Genomic DNA, 18284 nt, shown 5'->3' on the forward strand with positions numbered 1-18284 from the left:
TTTTTTTTTTTTTAATTCCCACTGAATATGAGTCCATGCCCAACTGTGTTGTTGCTTTTGATTTGAGACGAGCTATCTGTCTTGAACTGCAGGAACTTTGAGGGCAGGCGGCGTGCCCTTGCTGTTTTTTGAAACTAGCATGCCCAACACTCATGGAGTGCTCAAGACACATTTAATGAATGAAAGAATGTTATGCTTCTGTTCAACTTCCCAGGATAAACCACCTACATCTTCTGACATCTTGTAAAACTAATTATTTTTTAATGTGGCTGTGTTTAGATTTTAAATTAGGCATCAGAGGTGAAAGGCCAGTGCATTCCTGACAGCCCATTTGTCTAGTGCGCGGGACTCTCCTCTGAGTGATTGCCCGGGGGAAGCCCATTGCATTAGGGCAGTGATATCAGTGTCTGAATAGATACAAATCTCTATTGTGGCAATCACTCTTCCATGCCCTGCTTAGAAGGCACAGTGGCGATACTGCTACGGTTTGAGGGCTTTTATGAAAATCATCAGTGAAATAGTTTATATCTGTCTCATTTTATAATATGACTCTACCTAGAATGAACTTCTTTAAAAAGTTAGTTTTTTTGCGGGGAGGGGGTGTTCTTGACATGTGTCACTCTTAGTGGCATGGCATTAAGTTCACATTTGAAAGAAAATCTTGTTTCAAGTTCCCTGTGTGAAAATACTTATGGGTCATTTTTGGAAGCACTAATTCTCTACATAATTAAACAGTTTTGTTTAACCTAAGTCCCAATGACTGCTTTTAGAGTATAACAACCATGATGTACAGTTTTCATATTGCTGATTCTCACAATGTTAATTCCTCACACATGGATGTCTTGGGAACCTTGTTACAATTACTATTGTAAACAGTCGTTAAAGGACACCATTTCCCATTTATTCACTAAAATGTACATACATTACCAAACATAATGTTAAATTTGCATGCAAGAGTATATTTAGGTGTACAAATAACAAAACATTTGTTGGGAATAAAGTAAACTAAAATAGCAAAACAAGTTCATAACTAAGCATTTGGGAGATCTAATTTTGGATTATATATTTAAATTATTTCCCCCTAGATAAAGAGAACTGATTGCATAAAAATTTGGAGACTTCTGAGATGACACAAATGATTAATAAATATTGCTGTTGTTTTTTAAGTGCCATCGAGTCAGTTCTGACTCATAATAACCCTGTATAGGGTTCCCTAAGAGCAGCTGGTAAGTTGGAACAGCCGACCTTGTGGTTCACAGTCCAGTGTATTTAATATCTGAAGGTAGTTGCAGTATAAATTTTTAGGTTTTGGTGAACAGCCTTGTAACTGTACCAGCATATACATTGTTAAAGCATTTCTGGAACAGAAAGAAACTAAATGTTGTTTTTCTAAGAAGCAGATTTCTGGATGAATTGTGAGTTTATAGTATAATGGAATTCATATGTTTTGGTTATTATTTTTAGGAGAAATTTTAGCTATTTTTTTGTTTTGTTTTATTGTTGTTGTTAAATGCCTTTGAGTCAGTTCTGACTCATAGAGACCCTATATAGAGTTTCTGAGAAGTAGTTGGTAAATTTGACGTGTCATCCTTGTGGTTGGCCAGGTAGCAGCATTGATGGACTCAAGTGTCGCAGCGGTTGTTTCATTCTGCTGTGCATGGGGTCGCTATGAGTCGGTTCCGAATCGATGGCACCTGACAACAACAACAACAACCTTGTGGTTTAAAGTGACCTTGCTGTCCAGTGCATTATTATCCCACAGCGCCATACCACAACTCCTATTTTTTATTGTTGTTAAATGCTGATTGTTGTTTTGTGCCATGGAGTCGGTTCCAACTCATAGCGACCCTGTACAGGGTTTCTGAGGCTGTAAATCTTTACAGGAGCAGAAAGCCTCATCTTTCTCTCATGGAACAGCTGGTAGTTTCGAACTGCTGACCTTGCGGTTCGCAGCCCGATTTGTAACCACTGCGCTACCAGAGCAGTTACATGAGGGAAACTACAGTTCTACTTTTGTAGTTTATGCTATTTTACATCTAAGAATTTCCCAAGTAAGGATAGCTAATGGAAAATATGAATGTAATTTTGTAAGGAACCTAGGGATTTTAAGCCTGAAGAAATTTTGAAAGGTGAATCTCTTTTTCAAAAGGGGGAGTTGCCTTATTCGCCATAATTCTGGATGGAAGGAGTTGGGTTAAAGGATAGAAGTTACACTGAGACCTTGCTAATAACCTCTGTGTAATACTGAATGAGATGTCAAAGGATTGTGTAGTTAGGGTTCTGTCTTGGACATTTTTATATGTTCTGTCAGGGTCTTTGACAAGGGGAGAGGAAAATCGTCACTAAAGCAACGCAAATTGGTTGTTTAAATATGAGCATCTGTAAATCTAATTTCTTCTCCATTCTAGATCCCATTTATAAAGTGTGATTCCTGCTGTGGTGTTAGATTAGCAATTATATTGGTGATTGAGTGCTGACATGAAGTTTAACTCTGTCCCTCGTCTCTTATTTTAACTGCATTTTCAACTACCAGTTACCATGATTGTGTTTGTGTTTTTAGCAATGTTACTGTGCCTTTCTGTAAAGGAAGGAATATATGGTGGCTTTTTGGAGAACAAGTGCTCATCCCACCACCATTGTAGACCACTTAGTATAGGCGAGCACTGCAAGGGATGGACTGTCAGAATTTACCTTGTCTCTCCGCTCTGGATTCTTTCCTTTTGTCCTTTGATCTCCACAGCCCTGGAGATGGCAGTGCTGAGATTGGGAGTGCTAACCAATCAGAAATAAGTATCCTAACAAATGGCCAGAAAAGTATAAAATTCATAAAAACTCGAAACTCGTCCCAGAAAAAGGGAATATATATATATATGAGTTGAATAAGTGCTGTACTTCACAAGTTGTTTTATGGCTTGATTCTGAGTTGTAGCAATGTCCATTTGGCTATAATCTGGGCTTGACCATAATTCTTAGCAAGGGTCACATACATTTGTTTGAGGAGAGAGGTCAGCAATAGACCCTTATGCTAATTTGCTTTTAGACCCATTTTCCAAATGCAGTTCATGACCAAGAAGGAAATAATATCATAAATGATAAAGCAAATAATAATAATAATAATAAAGGAATGAAATAAACAAATGAGGCTATAAAAGCAAAGCAGTCCTTAGGTGGTACCAATGGTCAATACACTCAGCTATTAACTGAAAGGTTGGAATTTCAAGTCTACCCAAAGAAGCCTGTCAATCTGTTTCCAAAATACGAGTCGTTGAATGTACAGTTGAACTCTAGCATACATGGGTCATCATGAGACAAAGTCAACTCCAGAGCCACTCGTGTTGTGTAAAAACAAAATCTACTGTCCCTATTTTTGCATGATAGTGTTGTTGTGAAGTGCCATCAGGTAGGTTCAAACTCATGAGAACCCTGGATAGAGTTTGCAGAGAGCAGCTAGTGGGTTTGAACTGTGGACCTCAGGGTTAGCAGTCCAGGGCTTGTCCTACAGTGCCACACCAGGACTTTGCAGGATGGCTAGGACTTATTTCTTGAACAAAGAAAATTAATATGTAGCGTTTTACATTTTAAATATTATGATTTGATTGGACCATGTGTTATGGGCCATATGTAATTCACCCATAAAGATATATGAGGCAGCATTGTTCCCTGCCTAACATCTGGCAGTCTGTCTATTTCTATATCTTAATCCCTAATATATATTGAAGTGGTGAAATGTCATCAAAGTTGATTTTTTTCCTAAACACTCTATGAATTTTCAATCATTTCTTCTTGAGAATGACTAACTTGGGCATGCCAGCAATAAAAGAACTGCTGTTGCCAACATTTTTTGCATGCCTCTGCTCCTCTTTTTTCCCCAGTGGTGTTGGCCACAGGCACAACTGCAGGGAAGGCCAGAGTCCTCCTGAGCTCCTGAGTGGCCCCAGAATTTGAGTCCACATCAGCTATTTCAGGTTTGAAAACTCCTCTGTAGACGCTTCACATTCTATTTTAAAACTGGCATTAAAAAAATAACCCAGGGAGCCTCTGAATGAGATGCTTTCCTGCTCTAGAAATGCTCAACTGAACTGAGGCTAACCCCAGGTTTGGCTCCCAAACATGGAATAATTACCATGCAAGTACAGAAACTCCATTTAAAAAATGTAGACTTTATACTGTATCCTCCTCAACATATTAGACTTCTAAATCTGTACCATATTCTTGCATGAAATATGCCTAGGGAAATAACTTGCACATGCCTATAACATGCTTACGAAGCTAGCAAAGGAGTTGTGCAGTTCATATATATGTATTAATGAAATGAATATATATATATATATATATATATATACACAATGATACAATTTATACATTATTTGCATTAAAATACAATAGTTCTGTGTAGGGGATTTTTAGGTTTTATTATAAATTAGCAGTGGTGGTGGTGTGCCGTGGAGTCGGTTCCGACTCATAGCGAACCCATCTTTCTCCTTCGGAGCGGCTGATAATTTTGAACTGCTCACCATGTGGTTAGCAGTCCAACTCATAACCACTATGTTACCAGAGCTCCTTTCCAATAAAAATTACAGCCTAGAAAACCCTATGGGGCAGTTCTACTCTGTCTCATGGGGTCACATGAGTTGAAAATCCACCTGACAGCACCCAACAACATCATCAACAGCAAACACTCAAAGTATTTACAGAGTGTAGAGAACAAGTCTGATAAACACTTCACTTGGAGAGTTCTCTTGTTGAGTGTTGTTTTTCTGGGAGGGCTGATAAAGTCTGCTGTTTGTGTTAGGGCACCACCTTATAACATCTGGTAGGGGAAGCACTGGTTGAAAGACCTGGCATTAAAGTCATCCCTCCAGGGGTTCTGTGGCACAAGAACTGAAGAAATGGGGAGATGTAGCAACTTGTAACATGCTTCAACAGCCACAGCTGCTAAACTGGGGTAAAGGCTGCCATGGTTTTCAACCCTTCTTCCTTCTGATTGACTGAATTGATAAAATGTTCACTGAAAGTTTTCAGTCTATTTAAATTATAGAAACCCTTATTTGCTAAAGTATTTCCGCCCCCATGTGGGGGGGGGGGGTTGTTGAAAAAGAATTGTGAAGATTTTATTACACTGTTTGCTGTGTAATTTCATTTGAAATTGAGATCTTTTCTGGGTACCTAGGACCTCTAGACGCCATTCATCTTCCTTTATATATGTAGTGAAGCCTTTTGAGCCAGTTGCAGCTTCACCATGGTGGATCATTGTAATAAAAAGTCTTGAAGTGTAATAAGCAGTAACTTAAGCTCCTAAATGTGTAACAAATGTCATGGTTATGAGTGATCTGTCTTAAGGAGGAAGCAGTTTTATAGGTGTGTAAATGAAAAGGTGACTGTGAGGTTGTCCTTTTGTGGCCAATATTAGTGCAATTAGACCCTCATGTAATTGAAGCTGTTGGTCAGGGAAATGAAATATTGAACTGAGGCCTTCATCGCACATTCAAGGAAATACAAAGAAAAGAGGTGGACCTGTTGTTTTCAAGAACTGTTTTTGCTATTGGCTTAGACATGTTCCCTTTATTGGGTCTGTTTTGCAAGCCTAAATTTGAGCCTGAAGAGTTTCTCCATATAAATGTCTTAAGCATTGCAGTGGCATATCCATCACCCTTTTTGCTTTTGAATTACAAAGATAACCTTAAGATATGAGCCTTATACTGGGCAATGTGATACATACACAGAAAGGGTGAGCCTCCTTCTGTGATGAAATCAGCCAATGCCCAAGAGGAAAGTAATAGGCAGAAAGGATCGAGTTGATGAAAAAATTGATTCTTTTCCATTAAACTGTACGTGATATGTTTTTTATGAAGCAGACATCAGCTGAAAAAGAAATATTTTTTCAACTAAAAGAGATTGATGATAAGGGAGAAGAAAAGTATGTAAGGGATCAAAAGATAAATATGTGTCTTACTCCATTACCATCTCAAATAATGAGAAAGTTGAAAAGCATTCCATTGTACTTACCTCAAATGTTTACTTGGACTTGGTTTTATTAAGACTTTTTAATGCTAATAATAACTCTCTCTCTCTTTTTTTTTTTAAAGTGCATTTGGACATCACTCAGCATTATTTTCTCAATGCTAAAACTTGTGTTGCTTATTTTCAGGCTTACCCAAGATGCAGGTCATTAGGAACTATACTGGAACCCCACCCCCGGCTCTTCATGAAGGACCTCCATTACACATCCAGGCAGGGGACACCATTGAGCTTCTGAAAGGAGATGCACATAGTCTGTTTTGGCAGGTACTATCCAAATTGCAAACTCTTAAGATTTACTGGATCATTTATTGCTGCTTAGAGAATAAAGTCCTTGTCTTTAGGAAATAACTTGCTTCAGAAATTTTACATGATTTGGGGGAAATTATTTTATATTAGCCTTCCCCATGTTTACCAACACCAAAGTGGCAATGAGTGTTAGAATGCTAAAAAAATAAAAATAATAATACCGGTGCTGTGAGTCATAATTACTATTTTTATTAAAAATTTATACACTTTTTTCCCCCATGCCCAGGGCCTGTGGGGATGATCTAATTTGCATGGCTTTAATATATTAACATTTCACTTCAGGGGAACTACCTAATTAGCTTGCCACTGGCCATTTCTTGCCATATTTGATTTGTGCCTACCTACACTAATACCTGAAGGTCTCAGGGGTGCTGTGGGTTTTATTCATGAAACATGTGAAATGTGAAAAGTAAGTAAGCATGTTGAGGTTTGCTAGTGATGAAATCTCTCCTGGCCAATAAGCCTATATTTGATTGAAGGACTTTTCTAAGGTATGTATGGTATCCTGTTAAGATTTGCTAAAGCTGGGTGATAGAACATTGCTGTTTATTAAGTTATTCTCTGTTTTTATGTGTATGTTAGAAATATTCTCCACTAAAGTCAGAGAATTTCTTTAACATAGATAGAGTGCTTTGAGGAAATCAGCAGAGAGATTAGCACAAGTGAAGTTTGACTGGAGGTAAAAAAAAGGGAAAACTGAAAAAGACCACTGGGCAAAAATCCATTGTGTACATGTCTACATGGAAGCTATTTATTTGCTTAAAACATTTCAAGGTTTGCCATCTTGTTACAGAAAGATGCCCTTAGATTAACCATTCCTCTCCAAGCACCTTTTTAATTGCTTTAGACAGTGACTTTTCCAAATCACTAACAACAGTTTTCTTAAGTATCCTATTCTTCTCATACATCATCCTTCCCAGAAAAGAGAGAGTGAGAATAACGCACTTAAATCTCAGTAACTCTTCAGTCTACTCCTGGGTCCCCAACTCAATCACAAAACATAACTGCATTTACACCTGTTTTTGTTGTTGTCAAGTGCCATCAAGTCGAATCTGACTCAGAGCGATTCTCTGTACAGTTTCAGAGGCTTTAAATCTTTCGTGGGAACAGAAAACCTCATCTTTCTCTCAAGGAGCCGCTGGTGGGATCAAAGCACTGACCTTCTGGTTTTCAGTCCAGCATATATCATATGGAGCCATTATAAGATTCCTCATAGCTTTCCTCTTACTCAAGATTCATTTACCTTCTAAGATTCTTGATCCTATATTTCATAAGTTGGCCCTTGATTTTCCTAAATTTTCCATTTCATTCTCTCCACTTGCTCCTTTTCCTTAGCATATAAAAATGGAGGAGTTTTAACAAGCTCCTCCCATGTTAAAACACATAACTCTACCTTTCATATGGTTCTGCTCATTATTTCATCTGTTTGAACTAGTTAGTCATACGTCTCTCTCTCTCTTTCTCCTTCTCCCTTGGTTCCTCTCTCCTTCCCTGTCTCTGGACTTCCAGCCCCTAAAGCTAAGCTAAGCTTCTTGAGAGAGGAGCCCTCACTCACTGTCATCACCTCCTTATCTGTTATTCAGAATTGAGTCTCATGCAAAAACTACTTCTTGGGTCACTAATATCATTTTTTAAAAAAGATTTATTGAGATATAGTTGACATATGATAATCTATAGATATTTAAAGTATACATTTGATAATTAAGATAATAAATATATCCATCAACTCCAAAATTTTTGTGTGTTCCTTGGTAATCACTTCCTCTCACCCCTACTTGATGCTTCCGAACCCCCAGACGACCACTTCTCTGTCTTCTATTACTTTAAATAAGTGTGAATTTTAAGTAATTTTTGTAGTACATACAGTCCTGGTGTGGCACTGTAGAGTAAGCACTGGATTGCTAACCACAAGGTCAGCAGTTCAAACCAGCCAGATGTTCCTTGGAAACCCTATACAGGGTCACTATGAGTCAGAGCCGACTCGATGGCACTTCCTACCTTCTTCTTCATGTAGTCCATACTGAATTTTATGCATGTGACATGCACACAAATAATATACACACATATGACACACATAACACTCATAGGAATCTGTCATGTGAGGAGGTTAACTAGTTTGCAACAACGATATACCATGTGTTATTTGCCTAAAAATACAGTAATATATATTTTCTTTTTTTTTGTCTTGCTTCCTTCACTCAACACAATTATGTATAAAACATCCATATTTCCTGTGTATAGCAATAGGGTTTTGTTTTGTTTTTCCTTTTAATTTATGTAGATTTTATAGTGATGTCACCTCTGTCTTTCCTGATATTGATAATCTGTGTCTTTTCTTTCCCCTTACTCTGTCTGGCTAGATGGCTATGAATTTTATTGATTGTCCCTGTTACAGATTGAATTGTGCCTCCTCCAAAAAAATAAATGTTATAAATCCTAACCCATTTATGCCCATTGTTATAATACCATTGGAGAATCCGTTTTCTGTTATTTTAATGATGTCACTTAACAACAACATGCTTTCTTCTTGCTGCTTATAGTAAAATATGAAAAGAAAGAGATGGGCTTTAAAATGAGCTGTGTGAAATAAAAGCAAAACCTGAAAGTATTTGTGAACTTCTCTTGTACAAACTAAGGATATGTGTCCTAGGATCTTCACCAAGGATGTCATTACACAGACTTTCGTTAAAGAAATTAAGCCAGTAACTGATGGGTGGAACCAACTACCACAGCAGAAAACCTATCAGTTTAGACTGAAAAGGGCAGTGGAAGAATGAGAGGCAAGAACACTGCCTCTTGTAATTCTGTAGGCAAGAGAAACAAACCAAAGCAGTTGAATCCTCCAAGAAAAGAAAAGGCCATTCTTGGAGCATATCAGAGATCAAAAGAACTGTTGGAAGAAGCATGGGAAGCAAGGTCTTCTTGGTTCCAAAGGGTGGGGCCATAGCCTCTGGAGTCTAGCCATGCTCTCTGAGGTTACAAACAGTTAGGATTTTCACCAACTACCTTGGAGGCCAGGATGGCTAAGCTTCATCTCTCCTACTTTGGACATATTGTCCGGAGGAAATAATCGTTGGAGAAGGATGTCATGCTGGGTAAGGTGGAGGGTCAGAGAAAAAGAGGAAGACTCCCAACGAGATGGATCAGCCAGGTGGCATCACTGATGGACTCAAGTGTGGCAGCGGTAGTGAGGTTGGCCCAGGATCGGACATTGTTTCGTTCTGCTGTGCATGGGGTCGCTATGAGTCGGTTCCGACTCGATGGCACCTGACAACAACAACACCACCATTCATTTTAGCCAAGAGGATGGGGATACCTTGCTCAAACAACATATTAATGGAGGCTTCTGGAGTTGAGAGGGTGGGATCACCACTCAGATGGACTAGGAAGGTGGGGCAGTCTAAAGCCCAGGGAACAAAGTTGCCTTTCCAGTATGCCTAGAAGGTGGGGCTGCAGCCCAGGGCTGAGGAACCACCACCCAGAGTCTAGAGGGCAGAGCAATTGCCCAGATGGTTCTAAAGAGCAGAGTATTTTCAAACCTTGAGATTTAATATAAATTGTTCTGCTGGATTTTGGACTTGCTTGGTGACCATGATCTCTTCTTCTCTCTAATTCCTCCCATTTGTAATGGAAATATCTTCCTTGTGCCTGTTCCATCATTGCACTTTGTTGTTGTTGTTAAGTGCCATCGAGTGATTCTGACCCATAGCGACCCTGTATAGGGTTTCCAAGGAGCAGCTGGTGAGTTTGAACCACCGACCTTGCAGTTCAGATGGCTTTGCAGTCTGACACATTAGCCAACAGCGCCACACCAGGACTCCATCACTGTACTTTAGAAACAGATAATTTGTCATTTTTAAATTGTTTAAATTTTACAGTTTCACATATGAGTAGGAAATTTTCCTCCAAATAGACTATACCTACAGACTCACCCATATTTAACTGGGAGGATTCAGAAAATGAGAATTTGGACTTGGAGGAGTAGATTTAAGAATTTTGGGGTGATCCATTCTTTGCATGTGGTAAAGGACATTAATTTGGGAGGCCAAGTCTGGTATGTTATGAATTGAATTGTGTGCCCCCAAAATACAACCTCTGTGCCTGTGCTTATAATCCCATTTGGGAATAAGTTTTCTGTAATGTTAATGAGATAGGTATAGTGTAGGGTTGTCTTGAGACAGTTTCTTATAAGATAAAATAAGCAGATTAGACAAGCAGAAATTTGAAAAGAGAGATGATAGGCCATATGAAGATTGTCCAGGAGAAGAAACTCAAGAGACAAGGACATTTCTCCAGAGCCTGCAGCGAGAGAAAGTCTTCCCCTAGAGCTGGCATCCAGAATTCAAATTACTGACTCAACAACTTGCTATATGAAGATGATACAACCGTGCTTGCAGAAAACGAAGAGGATTTAAACTACTTGCTGATGAAGATCAAAGACCACAGCCTTCAGTATAGGTTACACCTCAATATAAAGACAGAAAAATCCTCACAACTGGACCAATAAATAACATCCGTATAAATGAGAAAAGATTGAAGTTGTCAAGGACTTCATTTGGCTCAGATCAACCATCAACACACATGGAAGCAGCAGTCAAGAAATCAAATGACCTCTATTGCATTAGGCTAATCTGCTGCACAAGACCTCTTTAAAGTGTTGAAGAACAAAGATGTCAGTTTGAGGACTAAGGTGCTCCTGGCCCAAACCATGCTATTTTCAATAACCTCATACTCATGCAAATCTTGGACAGTGAATAAGGAAGACTATAGAAGAATTGATACATTTGAGTTATGGTATTGGAGGAGAATTTAAAAGTACCATAGACTGCCAAAAGAACAAAGAGATCTGTGTTGGAAGCGGTATAGCCAGAGTGCTCCTTGGAAGCCAGGATGGCCAGACTTCATCTCTCATACTTACGACATGTTGCCAGGAGGGACCAGTCACTGGAGAACGATATCATATTTGATGAAGTAGAGGGTCAGAGATAAAGACCAAGACCCCCAATGAGATGGATTGGCACAGTGGCAGAAACTATGGGCTCAGGCATAGCAACGATTGTGAGGTTGATCCAGGACCAGGCTGTGTTTTGTTCTGTTGTGTATAGGGTTGCTATGAGTTGGTACTGACTCCTCGAACACCAACAACAACAACTGAAGCCCTGGTGGCTCTGTAGGATAATAACTGAACTACTAATACAAGGTCAACAATTCAACCCCACCAACCACTCTGCAGGATGAAGATGAGGTTTTTTGCTCCCATAAAGATTTACAATCTAAGAGACACTATATAGGGTCAATGAGTCAGAATTAACTTGATGGCAATGGGTGGGTAGCCTCCTAATTGTAAGGAAATAAATTTCCCTTGTGAAAGCCACATATTTGTGGCATTTCTGTTATAACAGCACTAGGTAATTAATAGTTCCACAGAACCAATCATTGGTTTCATTGATTCTCCCTATTGTTTTTTACCTCCAGTTTCATTAGTTGCTTCTGCTGTATTTATTACTTCCTTCTTCTTTGAGGCTTAATTTTCTCCCTTCTAGTGTCTTAAGACAGAATGTTTGCTCACTGATTTGAAGACACTTCCTCCTTTTTACCTCCCTAATTAAGCACTTGACCCCAAAGTCAGTTTGAATTACTACGCCGGTAGTTCAAACACACTAGCTACTCCTCTCGGAAACCTTATACAGGTTCACTGTGAGTTGGAAGCTACTTGATGGCACTTAAAAACAATGTAGGCATTTGGGGCTATAAATTTTCCTCAAAGTACTACTTTTGTTGCCCTCTCAAAACTTTAGTATGTTGGTTTTCATTTTTGGTTAGTTCAAAATGCACTTTAATTTCTTTCAATTTCTTCTTTGATTTATGGGTTTATTCTGAAGTATGCTATGCAGTTTCCAAGTATGTGAGAAATTTTCAGATATATATCTATTTGTAATGACTAATTTAATTCTATTACCAGTGATTGTAGGTCTTAGGATTTGAATCACTTAAAATTTAGTAAGACTTTATGACCCAGAATATGGTCTGTCTTGAAAAATGTTCTGTGTAAACTTGAACATAATGTGTACTTTGTATAATTGAGGGTGAAGGATGGGATTTTCTACAAATGTTAAGTTGTTGTTGTTGTTATGTGCCGTGGAGTTGGTTCCAACTCATAGCGACCCTGTACAGGGTTTCCGAAGCTGTAAATCTTTACTGGAGCAGAAAGCCAAGTAGGTCAAAGTAATTAATAAAATTGTTCAAGTGTTCTAAATCCTTATTGGTTGATCAAATACCCATCCAATATGTCTATATTCATGACTCAATTCTGTCTTTCACTTGCCCTTGCTACTTCCCTTTAGTCCTCAAGTCCTCCTGATTTTATTAAGTCACTAATCCATTTCTCTGTATCTCTCCACTGACACTGCCTAGCAGCTACTCTCATCAACTGTTACTTGAATCTGAGATCCCCTTCACCTCCTTACCTCCAGAATCTGTCTGTGCCAGACATCTTCCATATCACTGTAAAGTTCAGATGCAATCATACAGCCCATGGGAAATCTTTCATGGCCTTCCTTCTAGCCAGACAAATACCACTCTTCTTATCCCAAAGAAAGACTTTGTGAATAAGATGATTCATGTTGTGTCTCTGCCTACTTCTATGACTTATTCTTTCACCAGCCTTCTTCATGCTGTGTTTTCCATCATCCAAATGTATTCCGATCTGCATTTCTAAAGCAGTTCACTTGGAACCACCTCTGTTGAAGCGTTTTCTGTTCTGTCTGCCCTCTGTCTCTTAACCCTATTCCCAGACTAAAACAGTTTCCTCTTATTTATTCCTTTCTTAAAATAATAACAGCAAGGAGTCCTGGTGTGGCCCTGTAGGATGAGCACTGGACTGCTAACCACAAGGTTCATGGTTCAGACCCATCAACCGTTCCTTGAAAAACCTATACAGGGTCTCTATGAGTCAGAACCAGCTTGATGGCACTTAACAACAACAACATAGTAATAACAAAAGGAATGTCAGCAACAACTAATAATCTTTATACATTTAATATGTACAAGTGTCTAAACACACTTGACATACGCTAATACTCAGGAAACTTTAAAAATTAATACTGTGATTATCCCCATTTTAAAGATGAGTTGACTGAGACACTGTGAGATTAAGTAGTTTGCCTGATGTTTCACAACAGGTAACTTGGCAGAACTATGATTCAAATCAAGGCATTCATACTCCAGAGTCCAAGCTCTTAATCATTACAATCACCTTCTTCTCTTATAGGCATATTGTTTATGATTAAGTTCATGCTTCCCTCCTTAACTTTATGCTTTATAAGGACAGGAAAGTGAGTCTTATGCTCTATAGAAGGTAGCTCTCTTTATGCTAAAGAAACTGATTTTAGGATTATTTTCATGGATTCGTTTTACTCTTTTGACAGTGTCTTATTTATTTATTATACTATGGTTGATTTCTTTCTCTCTCTCTCATAATGCAGTGGGTTGGCAAGGTGGTTCTTTTGTTTCACATTATGTTGGCTCAGTGCAAAAACAGTTATAAGGTCCAAAATGGCCTTATCCACACAGCTGGCAATTGGTGCAAGCCACTCTCTGGGAACACACTTGAGACTGTCAGCCAGATGGGCCTCTCTGGTAGCTCCATGGGCTTTCTCACGGCCTAGTCATCTCATGGTAGCCAGACTTCTTCTATGGTGGCTGGCTCTCAAGAGCCAGAATCTGCCAGACCTTTTTGAGCCTTATGCCCAGAACTGGCACAGAATTAGTTCTGCTGCTATTGGTTAAAGCAGGACATGGTCCCAGCCCAGATACAATAGAAATAGATTATGCAAGTTGAATACTAGGAGGTGTGTTCCATTGGAGACCATCAAAGTGACAGTGTACCACAGACAGGGGAAAAAAAAAAAATTGAAGTCCTCTGGACAACTCTAAATGTACACTGATTTTATAGTCAGTTCCCAAGGACACTGAATGCCAGCCGGTTTCTCATAGTAGAAAAAGTGACAGGAAACAGTCAATCCAGCCACAAAACGTTGAAGATCTTGGTGCATATAAGTGGTCCTCAAACTATGGGTGTGTTTGAAATACCCTGAGGATCATTGGTGTGGCCTCTTAGGAATCCTAGAAACAGGCAGTGTGTATGTTTAGAGGTGTTTTAACTTTAAAAGAATTAATTTTGGTCCTCATATTTCTCTAAGTGAGCATTCTTATCTATTCCTTTTTTAACTGATAACCATAGATGGTAAAGCATATATACTTGTGTAGTAGCATCCTTTTTTTTTTTTTTTTTTAGTTTTGAGATGTACTTTTTATTTTTTTCAAAATGTTATAGATTCATTATTTCATTCATTCATCAAAGCACACTGTGTTGAAAGCAGGACTATAATTCAGGTTCTGTGACAAACAGCCCAGTGCTCTTTTCGTTAAGCTAAACTGCCACCTTTTCTTTCTCAATAAAGAGAACAACATTATTATTCGTCATTTCCTTTCAGCAGCCTGAAAACATGGCTGATTTTCTGGTATGATGGTAGAATGGCTTTGGTTGCTCTCAGGAAAATGGTAGGAGAAATGAGAACTATGGATAATTATGTGTGTGTGTGAGTGCATGTGTTTGTGCGTGTGTGTGAGTGAGTGGGAAAGACATTTAATGGTTAACAACAAGTATAAGGCTAATGTCTGGAAGAGAGAAAATAAACCCAGAAACAATAAGCCCACTTATATAAATTAGCAACATATATTGAGACCCAACTCTCTACTTAAAACTCAGGGCATTTGATCACATGTGAGTTACGAGCAGCAGTCATTGGTGTGCCATATGCTCGCCTGTCTTTAGAAAAAGTATGCATACTTGCTGACCTCCAGTGACAATTTTGAATTTTCATGAGATAAATTTAAAGCTCACCTAGTATTTCCTATAAAGATATAGTATGAGACAGCATTGTCTTATGGCACCCTTAAGTCATCCGAAGGATTTTAAGTTAACATTCAATTCTAGCTTTATTAGAAGGACTCATGACAGTGAGAAAACCTGTTTTCAAGAAATGGATCTGTCACTTAATCACTACACAGCTTAGTTTCTTCATCTGTTATATGAGTGTACTTAGACTACAAGAGTGCTTGAAATCCTGACTTAATCACATGTTGTTGTTTTTAAGTGCCTTCAAGTTGGTTCCAACTCATAGCAGTCCTGTACAGGGTTTCCGAGGAGCAGCTGGTGAGTTTGAATGGCCGACCTTGTGGTTCACAGTCCAGTGCTGGTCCTACAGCACCACAGCAATAGTCCTAATAACCTGTTGTTGTTGTTTTTGTTAAGTGAAGTCGAGTTGGTTCTGACCCATAGCAACCCTGCATAGGGTTTCTGAGGAGAAGCTGGTGAGCTTGGACTGCCGACGTTGCAGTTGAAACAGCTTTGCAGTCTGGTGCATTAACCCACAGCGCCACACCAGGACTCCACCTGTAGGGCTCTGCAATAACATCTGGAAAGGGCTCTGTGGATACAGTTGATCTGGGTTGGGCCCAGCCATGAGTTGTTTGTATAAAACCCCAGGATCAGCACTTCACTGCAAACCACAAGGTTAGTAGTCCAAACCTACCAGCTGTTCCTCAGAAACCCTATACAGGGTCACTAGGAGTCAGAATCGACTCAATGGTACTTAACAACAATAACACACCTAATGTAGATGCATGTTGGTAACCACTTGATTGAATGATCCAATCAGTAAGATTCCCTAGTAGTTGTTGTTGTTGTTGTTAGGTTCCATAGAGTTGGTTCCAACTCACAGTCACCTTATGTGCACCAGAGGACAGCCTGGTCCTTCTACATCATTCTCACAATTGCTGCTATGCTTGAGCCCATGGCTGCTGCCACTGTGCTAATCCATCTCCTTGGGTGGTCTCCCTCTTTCCAGTTGGCCCTTTACTTTACCAAGCAATCCATCCTTCTCCAGGAATTGGTCCCTCCTAACAAAATGTCTGAAGTATGAGAGACGAACCCTGGCCATCCTGACTGCTTAAAGAACATTCTGGTTGTACCTCTTCCAACACAGATTAGTTTGTGCCTCTGGAAGTCCATGATACCTTTAACTCGCTTTTCCAATACCATAACGCAAATGCATCAGTTCCTCTATAGTCTTCTTTTCCATGCATATGAATCTATTGAAAATATCGTGGCTTGTGTCAGGTGCACTTTAGTCCTAAAACTGACTTCTTTGTTCTTGAACACTTTAAAGAGGCCTTGTGCAGCAGATTTGCCAAATGCAATATGTCTTTTGATTTCTCGACTGCTACTTCCATGAGTGTTGATGGTAGATCCAACCAAAATGAAGTGTTTGACTACTTCAGTCTTTGCTCCATTTATCTTGATGTTATTTACTGGTCCAGTGGTGAGAACTTTTGTTTTCTTTACATTGAAGTGCAACCCATACCAAAGGCTGTGCTCTTTCATCTTCATCAGTAACTATTTTAAGTCTTCTTTATTTTTATCAAGCAGGGTTGTATCTTCTACATATCACAGGTTGTTAATGAGTCTTCCTCAAATTTGAAAGCTACATTCTTCTTACTATAATCCGGTTTCTTGGGTCACTGGCTCAGCATACAGACTGAATAAATATGGTCAAAGAATACAACCCTGGCACACACCTTTCCTAATTTTAAACCACTCAGCATCCCCTTGTTCTGTTTGAACAACTGCTTCTTGGTCTATGTACAGGTTCCTAATAAGCACAATTAAGTGTTCTGGAATACTCGTTCTCAGCAGTGTTGTCCATAGCTTGTCATGATCCACACAGTCCAAAGCCTTTGCATAGTCAATAAATCACAGGTAAACATCTTCCTGGTATTCTCTGCTCTTAGCCAAGACCCATCTGATATCAACAATGATACTCCTGTTCCACATCCTTGTCTGAATCCAGCTTGAACCTCTGGCACTTCCCTTTAAATATATTGTTTCCAATACATTTTTGAGTTATCTTTAGCAAAATTTTACGCGCATGTGATATTGATGAGATTGTCCAATGATTTCTATATTCCATTGGGTCACTTCTCTTTTGAATGGGCACAAACATGGATTTCTTCCAATCAGTTGGCAATTAGCTGTTTTCTGTATTTCTTGTTAAAGCTGAGTGAAAACCTCCAATGCTGCCTCAGTTGGTTGAAAGATTTCAATTTGTACTCCAACAATTCCTGGAGCTTTGTTCTTTGCCAATGCCTTCAGTGAAACTTGGACTTCTTCCTTCAGGTTCTTGATCATATACCTCTTGAAATGGTTGAACATCGACCATCTCTTTCTGGTACAGTGACTCTGTGTATTATTTCCATCTTCTTTTGATGCTATCTGCATCATTTACTATTTTGCCCAAAGAATCCTACAGTATTGCAAGTCAAGGCTTTTTACCTCAGTTCTTTCAGCTTGAGAAATGCTGAGTATATTCTCATTTTTGGTTTTCTAACTCCAGATGTTTGCACATTTCATTATAATATTTGCGTTTGTCTCCACAAGCTGACCTTTAAAATTTTCTGTTCAGCTATTTTACCTCCTCAATTCTTCCATTTACTTTAGCATCTCTACACTGGGGAACAAGTTTCAGAGTCTCTTCCAACATCCATTTTGGTCTTCTCCTTTCTTGTTTTCTTAATGACCTTTTGCTTTCTTCCTGTATGATGTTCTTCTTGTATCCCACAGCTCTTCTGCTTTTCAATCATAGAGTCTAATGCATCAGATGTTTTTTTGAGATGATTCTAAATTTAGGTGTAATAGGTTGAAGGTCATATTTTTACTCTCGTAGACTTATTTCAAATTTTATTCAGCTTAAGGCTGAACTTGCATATGATCAGTTGATGGTCTGTTCCACAGTCTACCCCCGGCCTTGCTTTGGCTGATGATAGGGAGCTTTGCCACCATCTCCTTCCACAGATGTAGTCAATTTTATTTCTGTGTATTACATCTAGTGAAGTCC

General features: G+C 39.0%; 1 protein-coding gene across 1 annotated transcript in view; it reads left to right on the plus strand.

Annotated features, from left to right (window-relative positions):
• The window catches only part of VAV3 (vav 3 guanine nucleotide exchange factor), a 515438-nt gene that overhangs the window by 413838 nt on the left and 83316 nt on the right, over positions 1–18284 (plus strand). Inside the window, exon 20 of the mRNA XM_006865984.1 lies at positions 6149–6285. Within this exon, the coding sequence (XP_006866046.1) occupies positions 6149–6285 (137 nt within the window). The remainder of the gene's footprint in view (positions 1–6148; positions 6286–18284) is intronic.

Source organism: Chrysochloris asiatica, unplaced genomic scaffold, assembly GCF_000296735.1.
Source record: "Chrysochloris asiatica unplaced genomic scaffold, ChrAsi1.0 scaffold00085, whole genome shotgun sequence".
NCBI lineage: Eukaryota > Metazoa > Chordata > Mammalia > Afrosoricida > Chrysochloridae > Chrysochloris > Chrysochloris asiatica.